The sequence below is a fragment of the Vigna umbellata genome, chromosome 2 (assembly GCF_029865625.1).
Source record: "Vigna umbellata cultivar VRB3 chromosome 2, Vumbellata_1.0, whole genome shotgun sequence".
Taxonomy (NCBI): Eukaryota; Viridiplantae; Streptophyta; class Magnoliopsida; order Fabales; family Fabaceae; genus Vigna; species Vigna umbellata.
The window spans coordinates 1,949,246-1,972,651 of NC_142166.1; the positions used below are offsets into that span (position 1 = coordinate 1,949,246).

General features: G+C 36.7%; 2 protein-coding genes and 2 pseudogenes across 4 annotated transcripts; 1 reads left to right on the forward strand and 3 right to left on the reverse strand.

Annotated features, from left to right (window-relative positions):
* Nucleotides 1-2,171: 2,171 nt before the first annotated feature.
* Nucleotides 2,172-3,377, forward strand: LOC148203159 (uncharacterized; annotated as a pseudogene).
* Nucleotides 3,378-3,855: 478 nt separating this feature from the next.
* On the reverse strand, nt 3,856-7,027 carry LOC148203160 (uncharacterized). The gene is made up of 9 exons (XM_088105634.1): nt 6,574-7,027; nt 6,290-6,493; nt 5,253-6,213; nt 4,910-5,169; nt 4,662-4,829; nt 4,476-4,580; nt 4,325-4,373; nt 4,147-4,242; nt 3,856-4,058 (listed from the first exon to the last, which is right to left on the reverse strand). Exons 6-9 carry the CDS (start codon nt 4,562-4,564, stop codon nt 3,969-3,971), a joined length of 324 nt encoding a protein of 107 aa, XP_087961760.1. The 5' UTR covers nt 4,565-4,580; nt 4,662-4,829; nt 4,910-5,169; nt 5,253-6,213; nt 6,290-6,493; nt 6,574-7,027; the 3' UTR covers nt 3,856-3,968.
* A 326-nt stretch (nt 7,028-7,353) lies between these two features.
* LOC148203161 (uncharacterized) lies at nt 7,354-21,085 on the reverse strand. 3 transcript variants are annotated; one of them, XM_088105703.1, is made up of 8 exons: nt 20,783-21,085; nt 20,560-20,661; nt 17,640-17,703; nt 8,915-9,374; nt 8,707-8,833; nt 8,311-8,589; nt 8,124-8,228; nt 7,354-8,040 (listed from the first exon to the last, which is right to left on the reverse strand). In XM_088105703.1, the coding sequence occupies exons 4-8, from the start codon at nt 9,295-9,297 to the stop codon at nt 7,528-7,530; spliced, it is 1,407 nt and encodes a 468-aa protein (XP_087961829.1). In that variant the 5' UTR covers nt 9,298-9,374; nt 17,640-17,703; nt 20,560-20,661; nt 20,783-21,085; the 3' UTR covers nt 7,354-7,527. The 3 variants fall into 3 exon arrangements, with proteins under 3 accessions (XP_087961829.1, XP_087961828.1, XP_087961827.1); XM_088105702.1 differs by having other exon boundaries at nt 8,915-9,387; XM_088105701.1 differs by lacking the exons at nt 17,640-17,703; nt 20,560-20,661; nt 20,783-21,085 and having other exon boundaries at nt 8,915-9,411.
* On the reverse strand, nt 9,410-17,632 carry LOC148203162 (uncharacterized; annotated as a pseudogene).
* Nucleotides 21,086-23,406: the final 2,321 nt, after the last annotated feature.

Consider the following 23,406-nt stretch of genomic DNA (forward strand, 5'->3'; position numbering starts at 1 on the left):
AAAAGCAACCTTTATACTTAGAAACTAGCTTGAAATCATGCTTTTCTTCATATTTTCAGAAATAAGAGAGCTGGACAGGTTTATGCTTGATTTCAGTGTTTTTGTGCAGGTTTTAAGGTGAATTTGGTGAAAGAAGTGAAGAAGGAGAGAGATGGAATCAGAAAAGACATCAAAAAGTGCAAAAGGAGAAGCCGAAGTCACCGCTCAGCGGCAGTTTACCGCTGAGCGGCACTCAGGAGCTTACGGGAGATCCGCTGAGGGGCAAAATGGCCGCTGAGGGGAAGAAATGACTCACGCACTTACCGCTGAGCGGTACTTTACCGCTGAGCGGCACTTTTATGGGCTTGGACCTAATTTTCTGTAATTTACGAATAATATATAAGCTTTAGGGTTTCCTAGGGTTAGGTATCTCTGGCTGGAACGAAGCAAACACTCTCTCTTCCACCCCTTTGAAGGAGGATCTTGGATGCTGAGGCTTCCTCTTCACCTTTTTAGGGTTTTATCTTTCATTCTTTCATTGTTATTCATCTAGGTTCACCATGAATATGGTGAACTAAACCCTATATGTTTGTTGGGGAATCAATGTAATCTTTTGAAGCTCTCATATATGGAATTTGTTTTTACATCTTTTATTTAAGATCTATTCTTTCTTTCATCATTAGTTAGGGTCTTTCCTCTTTGCGTAATGCTTGCATTGTTTAACTCATTCGATGCATGATTATTGGTTTTGTCGATACGGGCGCGTACGGGGAAGTCTAGATCCGGGGAATTTCTCCCAATATCATATTTGTTATCGTTAAGCTTCTGCACTTATGAACTGATCATTAGGAATGCTAGGAATTGTATGAACTCGTGATTAGGGAGAAGCCTTCTTGAAAGGTACTTTAGAGAGTGGCATTAACATTGATGATTTGAATGTTGAATTCCTAAAATATATGAGAGTGGATAAGATGAAATTGAACCCCAACAACATATTCATACATATATTTCATTGAAAGTGTTTATCTTTTACTTTTGCCATTGATCAAAACTTCATGCATACATATTTAATTTTCGTCTTTTGCATATAAAATCCAAATATTTTGTCTTTAAGTCTTAGCTAATCAATAAACCACACAACTAAACTAGGCCGTGAGTCCTTTGGGAAGAACGATACTTGGTCTTACCAAGTTTATTACTTGAACGATTCGGTCATACTTGCCGATTGACAAACAAGTTTGTGACATCATATTTTGGTGTTCATAAATTTGTCCATCAAGTAGGAGGCAATGCTAAGCTATGGTTGAACTCTTTTCTAGACGATAGTTTCACTGAATGGGAAGTTGTGGTTGCAAAGTTTTTAAACAAGTACTTCCCACAATCTAAAGTCAACAAAGGGAAGCAAGATATATCTTCTTTCAGACAAGGCATGGAGGAGACATTAGGTCAAGCATGGGATCGGTATAAAAGTTTGTTGAGAAAAACTCCCACGCTGGCTTTGATGAAGCAGCAGTAGTCCTACTTTTCCTTGGAGGTCTTGGTTCACAAACCAAGTTGATTTTACATGCCTGAGCTGGAGGTAATATTAAATGGAAGACTCTAGAGGCAGCAACCGAGTTGATAGATAATATGGATACTAATGATAACGAGTTGCACAGTGAAAGAGGAACTCCAATTCAACAAAAAAGGGTTCTACAATTGTAATCCAGTGATGCCTTGCTCGCTCAGAATAAAATCATAAGTCAATAGTTGGAGAATTTAACAAAGACACTTACACAATTGCCAAAGGAGCTAAGGGAGTTGCAGAGGTTCAACAGATGTGTGAATTATGTGGTGGTGCCCATATCAATGATCAATGCGCTTTTCCAGTGGAGGCTTTGGAAGATGTAAATTTCATGGCCAATCAATTTCCATATCGCCAAGGTAATTACAACCAAGGGTGGAAACCTCACCCTAGCATGGGTCAAGGTCAAGGACAAGCTGGACAAACTGGGCAATCAGGGCAATTCAATAGGCCACAACAGCAACCATCATTATGGCAACAAGTGTCTACACTCAATGAAAGATCAACAAAGTTGGAAGAAACTTTTCAACAATTTATGCAGGTAACTATTTCCAACCACAAGAGCACTAAAACGACCATTAGAAACTTGGAGATGCAAGTAGGCCAAATAGCTAAGAAATTGGAATATATGACTGATAAGAATTTTGAGGCTAATACTGAGGTTAACCCTAAGGAAGAGTGTAAAGTTTTAGTGAGTGTGGATGTTGAAAAAGTTGAGTATGAGAGAAAAGAAGAAAAAGAAGAGAGAGTAGAGAGAAAGGAAGAGAGAAAAGAAGAGAGAAAAGAAGAGAGAAAAGAGGAGGATGAGAGAAAAGAAAAAGAAGAGAAGAGAGAAGAGAAAAAAATTGAAAAAATTCTTCCTTATCCAAAAGATTGTGAGAGAATAGACAAAGTGAGACAATATGGGCATTGTAAAGATTTCTTCAATCAAATGGATGTTGATCTACTTGTGAATGAAGCATGTTAACAATTTTCAGCTTAGGTAAATCATATGAATCAAATCTCCAAAAGAAAAAGATATATTGATGAGGAGATTAATGAGTGCAAAGCTGTAAAGAAGAAACTATATCCTCCAAAAATTAAAGATCCAGGAAGTTTTACCATTCCTTGCATTATAGGGAAGGAAAAGATAAGGAAAGCCCTACTTGATTTAGGGTTAAGTGTCAATTTAATGCCTTTATCTATACTTGAGCGAATTGGAGATCTTAAAGTTAAGCCAACAGAGATGAATTTGCAAATAGCAGATGGATCTTCAAAGGAGCCTTATGGTGTAGTGGAAGATGTTATGGTTTGTGTAGGCAAAATACAATTCTTGGTGGATTTTGTGGTGATGGAGATGGAGGATGAAAGGATTCCTGTTATTCTTGGAAGACCGTTTATGAAAATGGCAAAGGTCATCATTGATGTAGATGAAGGAATTATAGTGCTTCAGGATCAAGAAAAAAGGGTGGTTGTTGATGTCTTCAAAGAAGAGTAGCAGATGCAAAAGGAGGAGGCTAGTCATAAAGCTACATGTCAAGATGTACCCATGACTAGCTCTAAAGATGCAAAGCCAGACTTCAAAGGTAAAAATTGTTTCTTGTCACAGGTTAGGGAAAAAGAAAAAGATGGCAAAGGAAGGACAGTTCATGATGACTTAATGCAAGCACAACCCACACTTGGTAAACATGTAAGATTCAAGAACAAGTTATGGGTTGTGAAAGACTATAAAGAGAATGGAGTGATAGAGATAGAATCTCCATATTCAAGAAGAGTCAAAGAGGTGGACCGAAAGCAGTTGATGAGTTGGTGTGATGACAAAAAGATGAACACCAACATTGAAGATGGAACTTGAACTTTACTGGGTCAAGCTAGTGACGTTAAAAGAGCACTTGCTGGGAGGCATCCCAGTGATTTAAAAACATTGATTTCTTTAGTTTTTATTTTTGGTTAATGTACATTAGTGCAAAAAGGGCTTTAGACGTCTGTTATTTTGGCTTTTTAACGTCCGACCTATACCCAACGTCTTTGTGGGTGACGTTAGTCAGACGTCCGGCCTGACACAACAGACGTCTATATAGACGTCCGTTATGTCAGGCCAGACGTCTATATAGACGTCCGTTGAAGCCACCCCGGACGTCTATATGCCTGAACGAGTTGTTTAGGGATTAGGGGGTTTGGACGTCCGTTTGTGCACTGCCAGACGTCTGTCAGTGCACTAACCGACGTCTACTGGGCATTTTTTTTTAAAAATCAATTTATTTTTGCATTAAAACCACACCTGAAAAGCAGAAAATCGTCCCAGAACAATATATAGTATAGTATATTTGCATTTCATATAAAGAAAGTTCTACTTAATGTACAAAATAATCCAATACCAAAACTATCAATATATAAACTTATAAAACTAAAATTAAGCAATGTTCAACAACAAATAAAATTGTTCCTAACTCCATCTTTGCAGAAGATAAGTTGTCCACTCCTGCCTTATTTGCCTAATCGTGTCCTCTGGTATAGGAGATGTACTCTTGAAGCGCTGCAAAATTGAAGAAAGATTCATTATGGTTTCATATATGTTTAAAGATGAATTTGATTTGTAATGTATTCAAGGTATGCATCATTACCTCATTCCAGTCATCTGTAATGACAGTTCGAATGATGGTCTTAATCCAACACATGACATAGAAGCCACATTCCCATGAATCCTGTTGCTGGTTACACTAAAATGACAAACTAAATAGTCAAGAATTTAGATCATTCAATAACATAGAAAATGAATTAGAACTATAAATGATTTACAACCTTTGGATATAAAATTTGAACTAATTGACCTCGAGATTTACCAATAACTCTGTACAGATTGAAAACACAAAGTAAAATTATCATAACTATATTTATCATAAAAGTTTAAGGAGAACATCAAATTCAAAGTCATTTTTGGAGAAACACTTACCCTTGAAGCATGGTTCTCAAGTCATTTTTCATCTTCCTGTGCAACGAACAAAACCATATAATTTTACATTGTTTGGGAATGATGACCATCAGCTGCCAGTGCGACCTATCACGAAGGACAAATAGTTATTTAACTAAGTAATTAAGGAAACTTTAATAATGCACTTTTACATATAACAACACCTACCCATCAATGTATGGCACAAGGTATACGTCTCTTTTTTACTCATCCATCCATGTTTGCAAATAATGTTGTCTGTTTTCAAGTGTGTTACCAGAAGGTTGAATGGTCTGAGGTTCATCAAATCCGTACATGGAAGACCGACCTTGGTCTACAACGATTGTGTCCATGTACCTAAAACAACAAAGTTAAGTTGTTAGAAACTATAGGAATGAAAGAAAAAGAGATATGGAAGACAAAATTAACTATCTTACATGCACCACAGTTGAATGATGGAAATATTCAACATCCTGTCTCCCCCAATCACCTCCAATGCATCAGGCAATGTGATATATACTGGCACATGGCGGGGCAGACCAAATACTCTCAAATCCTAGTATAGTTCTAATGGTGCTCTCTTCAACCTGGGTAATCTTGTCATTAGCTTTGATAGAGGATCATCCTCTACTTCAGCCATGTCATCATCTTCATGTATGACTTTATCATGAATTGACTGCTTCTGAGGACGTGTGAACTGAAGATAAGAATTTCATCAAAGAGTTATCAACAAATATTTTTAAACTTAACATAGAAATACTAATAACAAAGACATTATACCTGTGGAGTAGCGATGTGTGACATGATCAATGCTCGAGGTCAAGCTATAAATGAGCCTATGGCCTCCCCCATAAAATTAATTTCTGGAGTGGGTACAGGCACCTGAGCCAGGGGATCCCGAATCTCGTCAATCGTCACACGCACGTGGTGGGGTAAATGGGAACACCATGAATAGTGAGCCCTCCCTCAAGCACTCGTCCGACAGCCACAATGCGTGGGGGATCCCCATCAACCAACAACTCATATTGACTGTTGTACTGAGTAGGTTCTACAGCAGAGCATGATCCTCTAGTGCTGACACGAGGTGGCGTGGGAGTTTCATCGGGTCCCGTGTTGCCCTGCTTCATGGAATGCAGGTTCTCTTCAAGCGCTCTTTCTATTTCTTTTTGTTCTTGTAGCTGCTCCATTCATCGTTGCTCCATTGATCTCATGCTTTGGTTGAGTCTTTCCTCCCATTGAAGATCCATCTGCCTCAGTGCCTCCTGACTCATTGATTGAGTGGTTTTCTGTGTGGGGCCAAAGTAGTCACGAAGACCAATCGCCCCAGGAACTCCACGTACACGTCCTGGGTGCTCGGGCTTTCCAATGGCTGTTGTTAGAATGTCGTCCCTACCTTGGCCAATAAATGTTCCCTGAGTCTGCTGCTCAACCAACTCATCCTGCACATAAAAAAACGAAGATACTTAGAAGACATGCTGTGATAGATACACAATCAAACAATGTTTAGAATTTGAACTTATAATTCTTTGTGAGATCAATGCTGTTGAGGATCAGATTTAGTCTGAGCAGCCTTCCACAGCTTGTACCAAGCAGGTGCAGGTGCAGGGTCCGGTGAGTCAAGTCTCAAGGCATCCGCTCTAGACTTTCTATGTTTTTTCTCCAATTTTGCATAACCACCTCGTGATAACAAGTGTGGTGCATCGTTTAGCCTTTGTCTTTCTTGGGCGGCTAACCTTTTACCCTGTGAAACCATGTATATAAATAAGTGTAAAATCATAAGAACTCAATGAAAGGTTTGAAGTTGTTAAGAAACAAACCTTCCATTCCTCATACTCTCTAGATGCACGAAACTGTATCCAGTCCTCCTCTGTGAAGGTATACTGCTGACATGGATTTTGATCTTGTCTGTCTCCAAAGACATATAGTCGTGTCAGCCTTGTCTTGAAATCCCTCCATCTTTTCGCTATATGCGATAACACTTTCTTTCTAATTCGTATCGTGTTTGGAATATCATAATGTTGCTGTTTAAAACAAAACACATGTTATTGATTTGAAAAGATGAAAGAAATAAGTATATCAACAGTGTTGTAAGTAAACATACCTGAATATCTTGCCATAAGAGGTTCTTGTCGACCTCTGGGACGTCATCCCAAGTTGCATGAAGGATAGACACATGGGTTTTTGCTAACTTACCCAGATAACTCCTAAACCTATCAGCATTTGGCCCTAATGCCTGACCTGATCTGGGTCAATGTCGACATGTCTCCTCTGCCCATCAACACGTCCGGCTGTCACATCTGCCAATCGTGTGATGCCTCGACCACGTCTGGTCTGTCCCGATCCTGAGTCTGAGGCCGACATACCTAAAAAATTATACAAGGTTAGTAATACACTACAAGAAAAAAGTGTATTACATACAACAAAAATCCGTATATAAGACCAAAAATCCGTATATAATCTGTGTTTATATACGGATTACATACGGACAAAAATCCGTATATAATACCATCGTAGCTAAGTTTACATACGGATTTATCCGTATATAACTTATATACGAAAATTATATATGGATTTATCCGTATATAACTTATATACGGAAATATCCGTATATAATTTATATACGGAAATTATATACGGATTTTTCCGTATATAAGTTATATACGGATATATCCGTATATAATTTCCGTATATAAGTTATATACGGATATTTCCGTATATAGCTTATATACGGATAAATCCGTATATAACTTATATACGGAAATTATATACGGATTTTTCCGTATATAATGGTTTAACAAGAGCTAAATAAATTCTCTGTATATAGCAGTTCTCCATGCACAATATACAAGCAGACCTGGACATTATACATTGCACATTGACATATAAATTTAATAAGGTTTTCATATACACTTAATCCACAAAGAAAACATTGTATATGAATACATAAATATTGTATAATGTAATTATAACTGCAACATTTGGTAAGTTCATAAACAGATTGTAGTTATGGTTCTAAATAAGTTCAACAGTAATGGAAATAAGTTCTATAAAATTCCTAATAATGCATGTAATCATCATTTCCATCTTCTGGTTGTTCATGTGGTGGTTGCTGGTGTGGTGGTTGCTGTTCTGGAGGTTGCTGTTCTGGTTGGACTGTATTGGGTACGTCATTTTGAACTTGAGGATTTTGAAGGTTTAAAAATTGTTGTGCAGCCGCGGCTGCTGAAGGCGGAAGGAATGGCAGGAGGACGCCAATAAAGCCTTCAAACTTTTGAAGCTGCTGACCATATTGTTCTAACTGCGATTTCAGGTTAACAATTTCTTCTGAATTTTGAGGTTGAGCAGTAGAAGATGCCTGTGTCTGTTGGATGTAACTATCAACACAGTCATCTTGGGAAGTGACATTTCCAATGCCGTATACGCGTCCCTTGTATTTTCCACCAGCAGCCTCTAACCAACATCGGTTTCTCAATCTTTCCTCCTCCGCAGGGTCTAGAGGAGAAGATGTTGAGACACCAACAGATGTAGTCTCAGATCTAATTTGAGAAAATTTTGCAACAAATTGTTCCTGTTAAATGAATAAATATTATCATTACACATGAGGTTTAAAAAACGAAAATTTATAATGTGATAGAGTTAGTACAAACTTACATGGGTCCGCCTAGACCTTTCGTCCACAAATTCTCCCGTTGATTGACGAATATGTGTCTGCTGAAATATTTCATCAACATGCATAGACCGACCAAGCTCTTGTGACTGCAAACAAAAGGAGTTGTTAATAAATATTTGTAAAGTTTATGATTAAAAATATAAGAAAAAAAATGTACAAGTTATATACCAAACGAATAGCATGCTCATGCACGCTTATAGATCCTCCAGTGTGCAAACATCCACCCTTTTCAGATGTCCGATTCTTCTTTGCCGTTTCACACTTTTGTCTATAAAGTGGCATGTTCCACTTTTCCAAAAGAGCATTCCAAGTATCGTCCCCCAGCCAATCAGGTCTTTTTCCTAGAGTTCTAGCTTTTTTATACATCTCTGAGAGTCTATGAGATGCCTTGGTGTGATAATTTTTTTTGACCTTTTCCTCATCTTCAGGCTTCCATGAAACCTTTCTCTGTTGTTATAATAGAAATAATAGGTTTGAATAAGTATACAAGTTCAAAGTATAAATTAAATGCAGGACACCAACTATTGACTTGTAACAACAGGATTAGGAATGAAAAGTGTTTACCTTAAAACGTTCGAAGAAGACATCTCTGGTTGACTTAGGGATTGCACCCCATGTTAGCCATGGGTCATCAAACTGTTCCTTGATGGTTGCTGTGATTGCCTTGGATGCAGTTTTTGTAGGATAAAACCTAAAACAAAATTAAACTCAAACATTACAATAATACAACAATGAATTGTGTATATATTAATTGAGTTATTTTTTTTCTTACCCTCCTCCAACGGGTGTAATCATTGGACGACTATTGGAACATTCTTCCATGTTATTGGCGGCTGAACTAGAATGTGGATCTGCATCCTCTATACCAGGTGATGCTGCAATATTTCTGGGAGTTGATGGGTTAGAACCAACATTGGGAGAGAGTGAAGCCTGAAGATAAGGAGGCACTTGGTATGGAGTGGGTGTCAAGCCAGGCACTTGTATTGGAGGTGGAAGAGATGTACCAATAGAGGTAGGTGAAGATGTAGGAACTTGATGTGGAGTGGGAGTGAAGGCAGGAACAACTAATGGAGGTGGAACAGATCTACCAGTAGAGGTAGAGGTAGGTGTAGTTGGTTGACTGGTTGAACCAATTTCATTATTGAAACGTGTCATCAACTTCACTACGTAAGATTTCTTCCCCTTGGCCTTATCAGAATTTCCTGAAGGTGGAATAGGAGGGCCAGAAGGACCTGATGCCATATTCTTGAACATAATATATATTTTTATACAATAGAAGAAAAGAAAATTTAGAAATAGTACAATCAAAGATAAATGCAATAAAAATCTATTCTGTAACCAACTTGTGAGATAATATAATATTGTGATTGTGATAAAGGTATTTGGCAAGAATTTTTCAGCAACATAATATAATATTGTGATTGTGATGTGTGGAACTTGGTAGAACATATGGAATCACGTGAATAGTTTTTCACAGTAGTTTTCGCAGGTAAAGTATTTGCCAAGAAATTTTCAGCAAGATTTGGAATTAGTTATGTGAGATTTATTTATGAACGATTAATATTCTCAACCACCAAAAAGAGACATATCCGAATAACCAGCCAAATTGAAATTCAACTTAGAATCTCTAAGTTCAGATTGACAAGTAACTAATAGACATCTTTGGCAATTGACAGGAAACTAATACTTTGGATTAACTCAAATGCTAAACACTGAAACTCAAGTCTTGGGCTTTTATTACATTTGAGGTTACCCAATTGATTATTTTTGCTGCCATGATAGTTAAATTTATTTCTCAAAGAAAATGGAGAAGTATATAACTTAATCCAAGTGGTAAGATAACAAGATTGTTTTTCTTAAATGAACTTTTAGGGGTGACTAAGTGTTGTAAAGAGAGTAAGTGGTAGTATAGCTTGTGAGTCCACTGGCTTTAATTTGGATTAGTTGGAAACTGAGTTGACTTCTCCACGTGAAGGATCTAAGACAAATAAAAAAGAATTCTAACTACTAACATGATATTATAAGTTGTTATTAATAGAAAAATGATCAAGAATGGTAATTAGAAAATGGAACAGTTAAATTGGTCATTTTGGGCTCTCAACAGTTCTGAGTGTTCCATCTTTTCATCTTCTTCTATGAGAGAAAAACGCAAGAGTGCAGAGAACATGGGTGGAGAATGAAAGAAGAAATGGTGCAGGGGTGAGAGGCTTGGCAGAAGAAAATTTAGAGATGATCCTAAGTAGAAAAATACCACATTCAGAGAGCTGGAAGAAGGAAGCAAACTGATGTTATGTTTGGGAAGGAAGCACACAGCCAAGAGGCAGCAGCTACCACTTGTTTGTTCCTTTTACTTTGAGTATTTTACTTCAAGAGAACTGTAGTTTACTGCTCTACTGCAACACTCAAACCTGCAAGTGTTTGGTTCTTAACTCTAGGACTGAACAGGAGAGTAAGAGTCTATTGCATACAACGCTGGTTTGTATCCAAACAGGTACTATGACAACATATGATGATTACTTCACTGTTTAGGTTGATGCTAGGATCCTCAGCGACATCATAATCAATTCATAACAGATCAACAATGACGTAAAATTATTGCAGAAGGGCATTGTCAGTTAGGCTCTACTTTGGTTTTCAGCTCAGCATTATAACGGGAGACTATTCATGATGAACATAAAGTAATTTTATGGCACTCGAAATTTAATGTTCTTTTTCGTTTTATTTATCATTTCACTGGAAGGCTCCTCATCCCCACCCTCCTCTTCTCCGAAAATACCATAAAACATGATTTACAAGGAGGCACCGAATGAAAATCAACCACAGCCCCAAAAAGGAAACCCAAAAGTACTAAAATATGTTGGATTCATAGACATTTCAGAGATTATAACTTCTTAAGAACACTATAGAAGGTGATACTCGACTAACTTTAATTGTTTATATTGTGTTTGGTTTCTGAAAAGAGAAATAAAGTGAATGGAAATAGGACAGAAACAAGTTGAAAAAGAGAGAAATAAGTAAAAGATAAAATTGAATGTTCAGTGATTTGATAGAGTAGAAATGGGAGAGAAATAGAGACATAACCTTTTGAAAGTTCTATAATTTGATAGAAAATAGGAAGAGATAGAGGGGGTGAATATATGTATGCAACAAATAATATAGTGGTCCCCGAATTTATTTCTTTTCTCCTTTCCCTCTATCAAACGCTCAAAATTCTTCCCCCTCCTTCTCCATCCTTCCCCTCCACTCCACCAAAAGACACCCTTACTGAACGTTTTGAGGGCAAACAATGGTAAAAATCAGATCCCATCTAAACTATTCACCAGAAATTCCAACATGCAAGAAAGAAGTTAAATTCATCTGTTGTTAATCAATCTACTGTAGCAGCTACCAACATTCTGTATTTTAGTTTCTTGTATTTTGTTGCTGTAATTTTAATTCTGTTTCCATATTTGAATTTTTTCTGTTTTCTGTTTTTACTGTTTACTGTATTTTCGTTTTTTGTATTTTCGTTTTTCTGTATTTTCTGTTTTCTGTTCCAGAATTGTTTTTATTGTTTCATGTTGCTGTAATTTCATTTTCACTATACCAATTTCGTTTAATGTTAAGACTGAGGTTTTTGCAATAAAACTAAGGTATTTGCAATAAAACTCTATTAGTAAATGTTTAATGTAAAGACTTACATTCATAAGAACTTAAGATTGTGGACAACATTATAAATGCAACAAAAATAAGGAGGAACACACCCTAACTCTATTCAGTGCTAGAACTATGAAATTCATCTTCATTGTCATCTTCACCCTGTTCCTCTGCATTGCATTCTTCTGATTCCGTTGTTTCTTCATCTATCTGCCCTTGAAATGATGAAATATTGTTAGGGTTCACTTCTTCAAGACCAGCGTCTACATCTTGTAATCGGACTACTTCTTCAACATCAATGACGTCATTAACATGTGACATTTCCTCCACTTGGTATGACACATCGGCTTCTACATCATTCGAATCAATGCGACCTCTAGGCTTGGTTTTTATCGCAACACACCAACCTCGTTTGTCCGTGCGTGATGTAGGATATGGTACATAATACACTTGTTGTACATTATGTGAAATTATAAAAGGATCAAACAACACATATCTTTTATCCATTCGAATATTCACAATGCCATACTTTGAATCCACCCTTGTACCTACTCTGGATGGATCAAACCAATCACAATAAAATAATACAATTTTCTTTTCTGTGGTTGTTGAATTGTATTCCAACTCATAAATGTGTTTAATGACACCATAGAAATCATCTTGACCTCCTTCTGTTAGCCCTTTAACATGAACCCCACTATTTATTGTCTTCTTGCCCTGACTCCATGCATGGGTATGAAATTTGTATCCATTAGCAAAGAATGTATGCCATTCCTTTACACACCTTAAAGGACCAAGTGATAAATCTCTAAGATGTTGGTTCCTCACACTTAAAGGATCGTTATGAACCTACAACCATTCAGGATATCAACCTATTCAACAATGTAATGATTAAAGAATTAAGGAAGAAATGAATGTGTTAGAATGATAGGAAGTCGTACTTTTTGCCTGAACCACAATGGGAAATTAGCATGTATGTATGTCGAACTGTTTGACTCAGATAGTTGATAGGTATGTAAGAATGACCTGTTGACATGTATGACGAGATTAGATCAAAGACAATGCATGTAATCAAATGAAATAACCTCCGATGGGTAATATAATTGATTTTGGAGGCTTACTGAAGGTAAGGTTCAACTTCATTGCAATTGATCAATACATGAACATGAGCTGATCTCAATTCTTCATCACTTAGCCAATGTGTTGATTCCCTCCCAGAATGACGGCTAGGTTGGTCAAACACTGATAATGTTGTCGTTAGGCTTTCTATTTGAATGTCTACTTCATTTCTACTGGTTTGTGGTGTTAACATGAAGTGTTTGAAATAGTGGGAACAAAAATGAGTTGTTTCTCTGTGCAAGTATGATGCGCAAATAGATCCTTCAACCCTAGCTTTATTCTTTACTGAACGTTTAGCATATCCCATGAACCTACAAATTTGAAACTGATATGTTAGGATTTTTGAATTATGCCTACTAAATTGAACGATAAGATGTCATATTGTCACCTTTCAAATGGGTACATCCACCTATAGTGGACTGGTCCACCAAGTCGTGCCTCATATGGAAGATGGATAGGGAGATGTTCCATAGAATCAAAGAATGAAGGAGGAAATATTCTCTCCATCTTGCACAGAATGAGAGGAATGTTTTCTTCCATCTTCGCTAGGTCATCCTTGTTCAATGTAGTACAACACAAATCTCTAAAGAAATGACTTATCTCTGTAATGGGATTGAGAACATGAGACGGTAAAGAACTAAACGCAATAGGAAGTAAGCATTCCATAAACACATGGCAGTCATGGCTTTTCATCCCAATGAGCTTTCCCCTATTCACATCAACACACCTTGACAAGTTAGAAGAATATCCATCAGGCATCCTAAGAGCTTTTACCCAATGACAGACTTCTTTTGTTTGATCTGCTGAAAGTGTATAATTTGCTTTTGGCTTATACATGTTTCCATTGGTATGCCTTTTTAGCTCCAAATCTTTTCGTCTACAGTACAAAGCTATATCCATTCTTGCCTTCTCATTGTCTTTTGTCTTCCCCACAACATTCATCACAGTATTAAAGATGTTGTCAAAGAAATTTTTTTCAATGTGCATGAAATCAAGATTATGCCTTAACAAATTATCCTTCCAATAGGGTAGATCCCAAAAGATGCTTTTTTTGTCCAATTATGCCACTCACCGTATCCATCAATTCTTGGTGCACCATTTTCAGTTATTTTAGGATAACCATTGATTCTATTCCAAACTTCTGCTCCCGTAAGATATGGTGGTGCGTCATCCATCTCCACTTCCCCCTTCTTGAAAGCATTCCTATTCCTCCTAAAGGCATGGTCATTCGGTAAAAACCTCCGATGGGAGTCAAACCACGAATTTTTTGCCCCATGATATAATCTAAAAGCCTTTGTATGCTCCATGCAATGTGGGCATGCCAGTTTACCATGAGTGCTCCAGCCGGACAACATACCATAAGCAGGAAAATCATTAATTGTCCACATTAGCATGGCCCTCAAAATAAAGTTTTGTTTCCTTGAAATATCATATGTTATCACACCCGTCCACAGCTTCTTCAATTCGTCTATCAAGGGCTCTAAGTACACATCTATGCCAACCTTTGGATTGAATGGCCCAGGAATGAGACATGTTAAGAACATGTAAGGTTTAGACATGCACATTTCTGGAGGAAGATTATAAGGAGTGACAATAACTGGCCAACATGAATATGGTATATTTGATGCCTGTACATATGGGTTAAAACCGTCAGAGCATAAACCGAGTCGAACGTTGCGTGGCTCGATACCAAAGTCAGGATATACTCTATCAAAGTGCTTCCAAGCCTCTCCATCGCATGGATGACGCAAAACACCATTCGTCGACATGTTCTGATAGTGCCATGTCATTTGTCCTGCAGTTTGTGTTGAGGCATACATTCTTTGTAGTCTGGGAATTAATGGCAAATAGAACATTGATTTCATAGGAACTTGTTTGCTAGTAGTTGCTCCCGTGTTACGTGGTTGATATCTTGGCTTTCCACAAAATTTGCATTCAAGCAATGCGCCATCATTCTTACCATATTCATTATCATAGAAGAGCATGCAACCATCCACGCAACAATCAATCCTCTGCGATTGTAATCCCAACTTTGATACACACTTTTTTGCATCGTAGTATGTTTTAGGCAAACCTGATTTGATGGGTGTTGCATCCATAACCATTTTTGCAATAAAATCTATGCATTGGTTAGGAATATTCCAATTTGACTTGCAAGCTAATAGTCTGACACACATCGATAATTTCGAGTCTGATGCTCCTTCATACAACGGCTGGTTTGCATCCAACAAAAAATTAAAAAACCTTTGTGTTTCTTCATTTGGAGCCTCTTCAATGTTATTAGAAGTAGATGCTTGGCACGACTCATTTTGCCTAAGAGCATCATGCACCATGTCTTCCATTGTTTGAAATTGGTTAATTTGACCACCTTCCGTCTCTACAGCCATCGAACTTTCATGATTCTGTACATGATCTTCTGGCAATCTTTCCCCATGATCCTCCCAAATGAAATAATTAGGCTTGAAACCGTTCTTGTAAAGGTGAACCTTTACAACTCTTTCGTGCAGAATTTTTGTACAATCGCACTTTAAACATGGACATCGAAGACCCCCGTCTCTACGATAACGTTCTTGTTCACAAGCTTTACTTATAAACTCTTCAACACCCAATACAAAAGACTCTTTCAAAGCACCTCTTCCTCTATGACACCTATCGTACATCCATGAACGATTTGGTTGAGCATCATCCATGTTCTGTACATAAATCGATTACAAAACAATTAGCCAATGGTTAATACACGTCTCCATAGTAGGACACGTGCCGAATCAAATGGCTTCCTAAACAATAACCTAAAAAATTCTTAAGTCTAGGTAGGCTAAAATGTGCATGGAATGGGGTAATTCGGGGTTCAGACATCATTAAAGAAAGATAATAAAATGCACTAAACAGTACTGGAATAAGAGAAATGTTAAATCAGTGGTGATACCAAATTTGAGAGCTAACTAGTCAAAACTAGTGTTTTTGGGGGATTGTTGGGGTATTTTTCTGCACAAATTGGACATAACAAAGTCTGATTTTGATTTCGGCTAATTCTGAGCTATTTGATAGCTTGAACAAGTTTAAAATGGTGTTTAAAAGTTGCTAGCAGATTTCAATTAGTAATATCTTGGCCTAAGTGCAGACTTGTGTCTTAAACCATCATATTTTGAGTTATATTAGGAAGTGGCAAGGTCAATTTGAGTAGCAATCTGTTTTTAACTCATTTCAGAGTTTTAACACGTTTCAAATCACTAATTAAAGTTGCTGAAGTGATTCATTTCGAGTTTAAGCCACTTGTGTGCAAATTTGAGTTTCAAACCACCAAAACCAAGCCAATTTTCTGGTGCAGTGTTGAAAACTGAATCTGTTTTGATGAATGTACTTTGAAATCCAATTTGGCTTGCAGCAATCTGTTCTAGCACCTTTCTTAGGATCCATTTGAGTGCCTACTTCTGTTGTAAACCTATTTTTATTGCTTTTGAGCTTTTGGCCTCTTAAATTGTCAAGTTCAAGTCAAATTTTGGTGTTGAAACTGGTGCAGATTTTTAATCTGTTTGGTCAGTGTTTTGGATGATTGCAATGGTGTTGTGAAGTCCAATTGGAGCATTCAAGTTGCAGAACCCTTTCCCTACCAAGGTAGCATCTTAGGAAGTGGAGAGGAACCTGAATTTGTGAATTCAAGTGTGCTGTCCACCAAACGTCAAATTTGCTGGAAGAAATTTTCTCTACTAGTTAGAGACAAAAAAAAAACTTACGCTGGAAAGAGGGAAGGACATAATGGCTGGTCGGATTTTTGGCTATAAGAGAGTGGCAGTAGTATAGAGAGGAGACGGGCCTGGGAGAGGAGTCTCTCTTCCAGGAGAAGTCACAGAGAGTTTTTCCAGAGTTCCAACTAGAAAGGAGTCTTAGAGGAGGAGAGTTTCAATAGAGTTCCAGAGGGTAGACGGTCCTGGGAGGAGGCTCTGGCCTCTTTCTCTTCCTTTTCCAATAGCAAGTTTTCGGTTTTCCAATTTCCAAACACAGTGCGACCCTCTCGTCACTGGTTATACAACTAATTAAGCTTAGTTATATATATGTTTAGGGTTAGTTAGTACAATCTAATGAATGTGTATACCCATTCCCTGTTCAACCCTTGTATAATCCCTTATACCCCTATACCACCATTATTCTTCCCAAATAATTTACCCTTAAACTCACTATGACCCCTGGAATCATCTCCACCCTAAAACCAACTATATTTCCTACTTACAATATTCATTGCATGCCGTAAACTTTTAATATATAATATGTATCAATGTACAAGTTCTAGTATAACTTAGAGTGATTAATTAAGGTTTCAATATAGATCATTGTTCAACTTTTTATATAACTTAGAGTTATTAAACTTTTTATATAAAGGGTTACTCATATTTTAACACAACTTAGAATGACTAAGATTTTTATATTTTAATATAGAAGGTTGTACAACTTTTAGTACTAATTTAGAGCAGTTTATTAATGCGTGACTTTTAACATAACTCAGAGATTTATAACTTTAAGTGCAAGTGATTAATATCTTACATAGATCCATGTACAACCAAACATAGTTAAAGAAAAGTGCCTCTCTACACTAGTACAACCTTATGTGCATTCCATGGAGGATAAAGACAAAAACATACAATAAAGTTTTAAATGTAAATATGAAAAATGCTGATAGAAAGCATTTATAACAGATGCAGAGGATACAAAATGGAATAAAAATATGAGAGAGAGATAGAAAGTACCGCAAGCCCTTAATTGCACCCTAACTTGCAGACGGCAGTATTGGATATGATCTTTTCACAACACCTACAATGTAAAATGCAAGCACCATTTCTGTAAACATCTTTAAAATACTTGACAGCTAGAAAAGAAAAACAAGAAACAGAATCCACACATTCAGAAGACACTAATACAAATTAACCAAAAGAGGCTAGAATAAAATATTTCATACCAACAAGTTTCTTCTCAATCTCTTCATTGTGTATTTGCTGAGGTAAAAGAGGGTATAAGGAAGGCAGGCCTGAAGGAATTAGTAAATCTAACTATTCCAAATGACGTACTTCCCACGTCAATTGTTTTTTTCCAAGGGTCGTCCAGTAACATTAGCACAACAAGAAAAGAAGGAAGAGGATGCCCTATTTAGGAGATTAGAAGAAAGGACTTCAGGGGAGAAAAAGCTAAGGATCATGTCCAAACCCTTTTGGCAGGATCTTCGGACCATATCAAATCACTACCCTTCATAGCAATTGAGTGGTCTTTCTAGTATGCAGCAATTATTTCTAGATATATGATAGGTTCACTGGAGAAGTCTATACTAGGATAAATAAATAAAGGAGGTAGTTAAAACCTCCTGCAACTGTAACAGACTAGTATATATATATTGTGTTTTAGGCTGTTATTGGATTATTGAACTAACTAGCCTAGCTATAGTTATAAATGCAAAAAATCACCTCTCCCGTGGTGTTTTATATGTTTAAGAAACTGTGGACCCTTTATGTACGATATTTTATCATTCAACCAACTACAATCAATCATCAACAACCAACTACAACAATCATCATCAACCTTTCGATCAAGTATAGTCAAATAAAACAACAACCAGTTGTAGCAATCATCATCATCATCATACTGTAATTAGCTTAAGCTGAAGTGATGTTGATAGGTACGAGAGGTGATAATGAAAACAATAATGGTAGTAAAATGATTTTAAAGAGAACATTAAGTTTATTTTATCTCAGGGTTACTTCAATATATACACAAAATTTCTGCATGAGAGAGCATTAAGTGTTTCTTACAGAGATGATGGAGTAAACTATGGGAAAACTACTGCACCTGATTCTAAATTACTTGAGAAAAGATATATGGACTTCAATATTTTGGAAAAGCAACCTTTGAGTAGTTTAAAATGGTTTGATTATTGTTTTACAGAAGTAAATCCTAGAAAGGTTGTCACAGACCTAGAAGAACTTGGAATGTTGCTTCACTATGGCAGAAGCGGAGTACTGTCCTAGTACATCTTTTTGGGGTATCGGATGCTATAGCAAGAAACTTACTCTGCCACTTTGACAGGCTAAATATCAGGAATTATATACTTATGGGCCCTCCATTTGACAACTTATTTGATGTGGCAAGGAGGGGACATCATATAACAACAGTCAAATTATTTTATTATTTAATTACTTTTTAAATGTTTTTAAAATATTTTTAGAACTTAAAGGACCTTTTACAATAAAATAATTTAAGAAAATATATAAAAAAATGAATGAGGAGTTGAACTTTTAGTATTATAGTGACTACTTTCAAACTAAAAAAGATTGAAGTAGATGGTTTCTCCTCTCATCTGCAATAAAATTTGAAGTGAATAGTAAAAAAAAGGTGGAAATGGTAGTGGCAAAGGAAGTGATAGGAAACACAAGATATGATGGAATCATATATCTCCCTATTATTGATTCAGAAATGAGGGACAGTGAATATGTGTACTGGACACCCATAAGTAATAAGAAACACAAGAAAATGATGGATGCTAAAGCCATCTTCTTCACTGCTGAAAGGATCAGCTACCTTGGTGACAAGACAAACCCCAAAATGAAATCAGAATGCTATAATATTACCAAGGCCATGCACATTCCACAGAGAAGAACCAATACTGTTAAAAACATTTCACTGTCCATAAATAGCACCAGAGTAGTTTCTGACAGTATACTACAAACAAAATTAGACATCAGAAACCTATCATGCAAAACAGAAATGCCACAGCCAAAATGTTTCAGTACTAGATTTTCTTATAAAACATCAAAGCCAACACTCAAATACTATTATGATACTAACAAGTTTTCATGTCATATCTAAACTAGAATCACATTTATAAAAGCTAATTTCCATTACAAGAACAAGGAGAGCAAACCCCTGGCCTAAAACATCTATGTCCCTCCTGGTGAACACAAGGTACTTAGTTTTTGCTTTTATTTTTCCCAGCAAAAAGGAGGATCTTAGGGGTGGAACCAACTCACTGATCATAACCTATTATATTATTTTATTTTATTTGGTTGGTGTTATCTAAAGTCAACCACCTAACCTGAACTTGAACGTCAATAAGTAAATGTTTTATTTAACTTCCCCTTTTGTTAGTGTCCTAAACTTTTGTCTTGCCTTTGATGGCAATGTTGCACCTTTTCAATGATCTAAAGTGAAAAAGTGTTGTGGGATATTTCCATGCGCTTTCACTGGTTGAAACTCCATTAGGTAGTCTGATCTTGGAGATGATACGCACCCCAAAGAAAAAAGGACAACCCCTCCTTGGTAAGATCATCATTTATCAAACCCCATCATAGGAATTTACAAGAAAGAATCCTTTATAGTATCATTCATATGAAACAAAGCTTATGATATGAAGGAAAAAATGAATTATGAAGCAAGCCGAATTGCCCCATTGTACTCTGTTACCTTATGCTTATGATATGTCCTTTAGTTCTTTTTTTATTATCAATACAATTATTCTTTTCCCCTCAATTATAAATCTTACATCCACATATTACTGTTCAGCAGCAATTGGTCGCCCATTACCATGCTGGAATTACTTTGAAGAAAACTCATTCATGGAGGGAAATTAAAAACCCAACTACATTGCATACAAAACCGAGCAAGAGAGGAAATTAAAAACACCTTTTTGTGGTTCCTTCGACCTTCGCAGCACTAAGTTCAATGTCTCAGGTTAAACTGCAACACAGCAGCCTCAATCGATGCCTCGTCAAAATCCAACTACGTCTTCCAGACGAACCAAAAATGGGGCAATGAAAATAAAATCAACACACATTAGGTTTCAATTTTAAAGATTTCTACCCATTACAGATTACCATTAACATGAACGAAAACAAGAATCACTTACCAGATTTAGGGCTCCAGAGAAGAATGATTTACAGCTGCTGAGAGGAGGGCTCCAGACGATCCAGAGGGGAGGTGACTGAAGGTTTGAGACGAAGGTTTGACACGAGAGCTGATTGAAGGTTGGAGAGGAGAGCTGAATCAATGGTTGATGAAGGATTGATGAAGATGACTCCACAGAGAAGAGGGTTGGAGAGTAAGAGAGTTCGAGAGAGAACAAAGTTCTAGAGTTCGAGAGAGAGAAGAAAGTTCTAGAGTTCGAGAGAGAGAGAACATAGTTAGGGTTCGAGAAAGGGAAAAACGCTTCTTCAGCCAGCATCCAATTGATCAGAAAAATAAAATTTTAAAAAAAATAATTTCCCATATCCGTATATAATATCCGCAGTTAACAATTTCGTTTTAACTGCATACGGATACTACGGGTTATATACAGATATATCCTTCGATAATTTTCCCGCCACCACGCGCAAATTTTATATACGGAAAATTCCGTATATAAATATCCATATATAATATCCGTATATAAAGCTTTTTCTGGTATCCGTATATACGGATGTAAATCCGTATATAATTTTCCGTATGTAATTTCATTATTTCTTGTAGTGATAATTCAATTTTGATGAACATAAATATAAAGTCAATACAAAAATATCACAACCTATTAAGATATTGTTTTCTCCCAAATCCCTTCATTGTGATCACTACGAATTGCTTGAATGACATCGGCAACGTCATCAACTGGGTCTTCAATGGGTCTAGATGCAACAGATGTTGTCTCAAGTATATCAAGAGAATCGTCATCATCATGTCCATGCATGTTTTTTCCTTCTAAAACCACTGACCATTTTTTATTCGCTGCATCATTTACGTAAAATATTTGTCTTGCTTGACTAGCCATGATAAATGGTTCATCAGTGTAATTCATCTTGTTCAAGTCTACCAATGTGAAACCAAAGTCACCTATCATGACACCAGAATTTATATCAACCCATTTACACTTGAAAACTGGGACTCTAAAAGTGACATAATCAACTTCCCATATTTCTTGTATTATTCCAAAATAACTCATCGATGTTGTGATTGGATTTTTGTCTTTAGAACTAGCAAAGTGGACAGCCTCAGCTTGTAGTGTGACGCCACTATTTTGAACTCTACTTTTGTCATCTTCTACCTTTGTCTGAAAAGAAATATTGTTTATATAGTACCCACCATATGTAATGACATCTGCGTTCGGTCCACGAGATAACCTCAATAAACTTTCAGAAACATGTGGAGTCGCATAAATCTTTTTCTTAAACCATTGTAAGAAGGTTTTCACATGTTCACTAAGATGCCATTTTTCACTCATTCTTGGGTTTGCTGCCTTTATTTCATTAACGTGGTCAGAAATGTAAGGAATCACATCAACAGTGTTGTTTAAGATGTACAAATGAGCTTGGTCAACTTCTTTTCTGCTAACACTTTGAATTCTCACACCTCGAGCACCCTTACCTTCACATTTTCCTTCATGTATGCTCTTGGGAAGACCCACTGGTTCACAAGATGACATATAACTTGAACAAAATTCAATGGCTTCCTCTACAATGTATCGCTCTATGATTGAAGCTTCTAGTCTATACTGATTCTTGACATATCCCTTTAAGATCTTCATGTATCTCTCAACTGGGTACATCCACCTTAAGAAGACCGACCCACATATTCAAATTTCTTTGACTAGATGAACAATCGAATGTACCATGATATAAAAAAAAAAGGTGGAAAATACATCTTCAATTGACATAGTAGTCTTATTCCTTCATTTTCCAATTCATCTAAGCCTCGAGGGTCAACAACTTTCTTGCAAATCATTAAAGAAAAAACTCAGGCGTGTTAGAATACCCCTAACAGAAGGACGTAATATGCCTCGAATAACAACAGGTAACAATTGTTGCATCAATACATGACAATCGTGGGACTTTAAACCAACTAACTTTAACTCTTGCATAGAAACAAGGTTACTAATATTTGAAGAATAACCTTGTGGAACCTTCACACTTAAACAGTTACAAAAACTTTGTTTTTCTTTTTTAGAAAGTGTGTGACAGGCTAGGGGCAGATAGGTGCATCTTCCTATTATCTGTGGATGTAACTCAGATCGGATTCCCATGTCATCCAAATCTTGTCGTGCTTTTATTCCATCTTTGCTCTTCCCTTTGACGTTTAATAAAGTTCCGATGACACTGTCACAAACATTTTTTTCAACGTGCATCACATCAATACAATGTCTAACATCAAGTTGACACCAATATGGAAGCTTAAAAAATATTGATCGTTTCTTCCAAATGTTTTTTGCAAGGGTACTTTTATGATGTTTTCCAAACACAATGTCAATGTTTTTGACTTCGTTGTACCCCTCTTCACCATTCCGGGGTCTGCACACAACCTCATCCTCAGCACTTCCATTAAATGCTTTTTTCAATCTACGATAAGGGTGATTACGAGGAAGGAATTTTCGATGTCTTGTATATACCGTCTTCTGTCCATGCTTCAATTGAAGGTAACTAGTGTTTTCTTCACATATGGGACATGCAAAATGACCTTTAATACTATAACCGCTCAAGTTTCCATACGCTGTGAAATCATTTATAG

Excerpts from the sequence above, each read along its gene's own strand:
- LOC148203160 (XM_088105634.1), bottom strand. The coding sequence starts at position 4,564 with ATGGTCATCATTCCCAAACAATGTAAAATTATATGGTTTTGTTCGTTG. Across the intron at positions 4,374-4,475 it reads TTGAGAACCATGCTTCAAGG|AGTTATTGGTAAATCTCGAG; the intron begins GTAAGTGTTTCT and ends CAATCTGTACAG. Across the intron at positions 4,243-4,324 it reads TTCAAATTTTATATCCAAAG|TGTAACCAGCAACAGGATTC; the intron begins GTTGTAAATCAT and ends TTGTCATTTTAG.
- LOC148203161 (XM_088105701.1), bottom strand. The coding sequence starts at position 9,396 with ATGTTCAAGAATATGGCATCAGGTCCTTCTGGCCCTCCTATTCCACCT. Across the intron at positions 8,834-8,914 it reads ATTACACCCGTTGGAGGAGG|GTTTTATCCTACAAAAACTG; the intron begins GTAAGAAAAAAA and ends ATTTTGTTTTAG. Across the intron at positions 8,590-8,706 it reads TCTTCTTCGAACGTTTTAAG|AGAAAGGTTTCATGGAAGCC; the intron begins GTAAACACTTTT and ends TTATAACAACAG.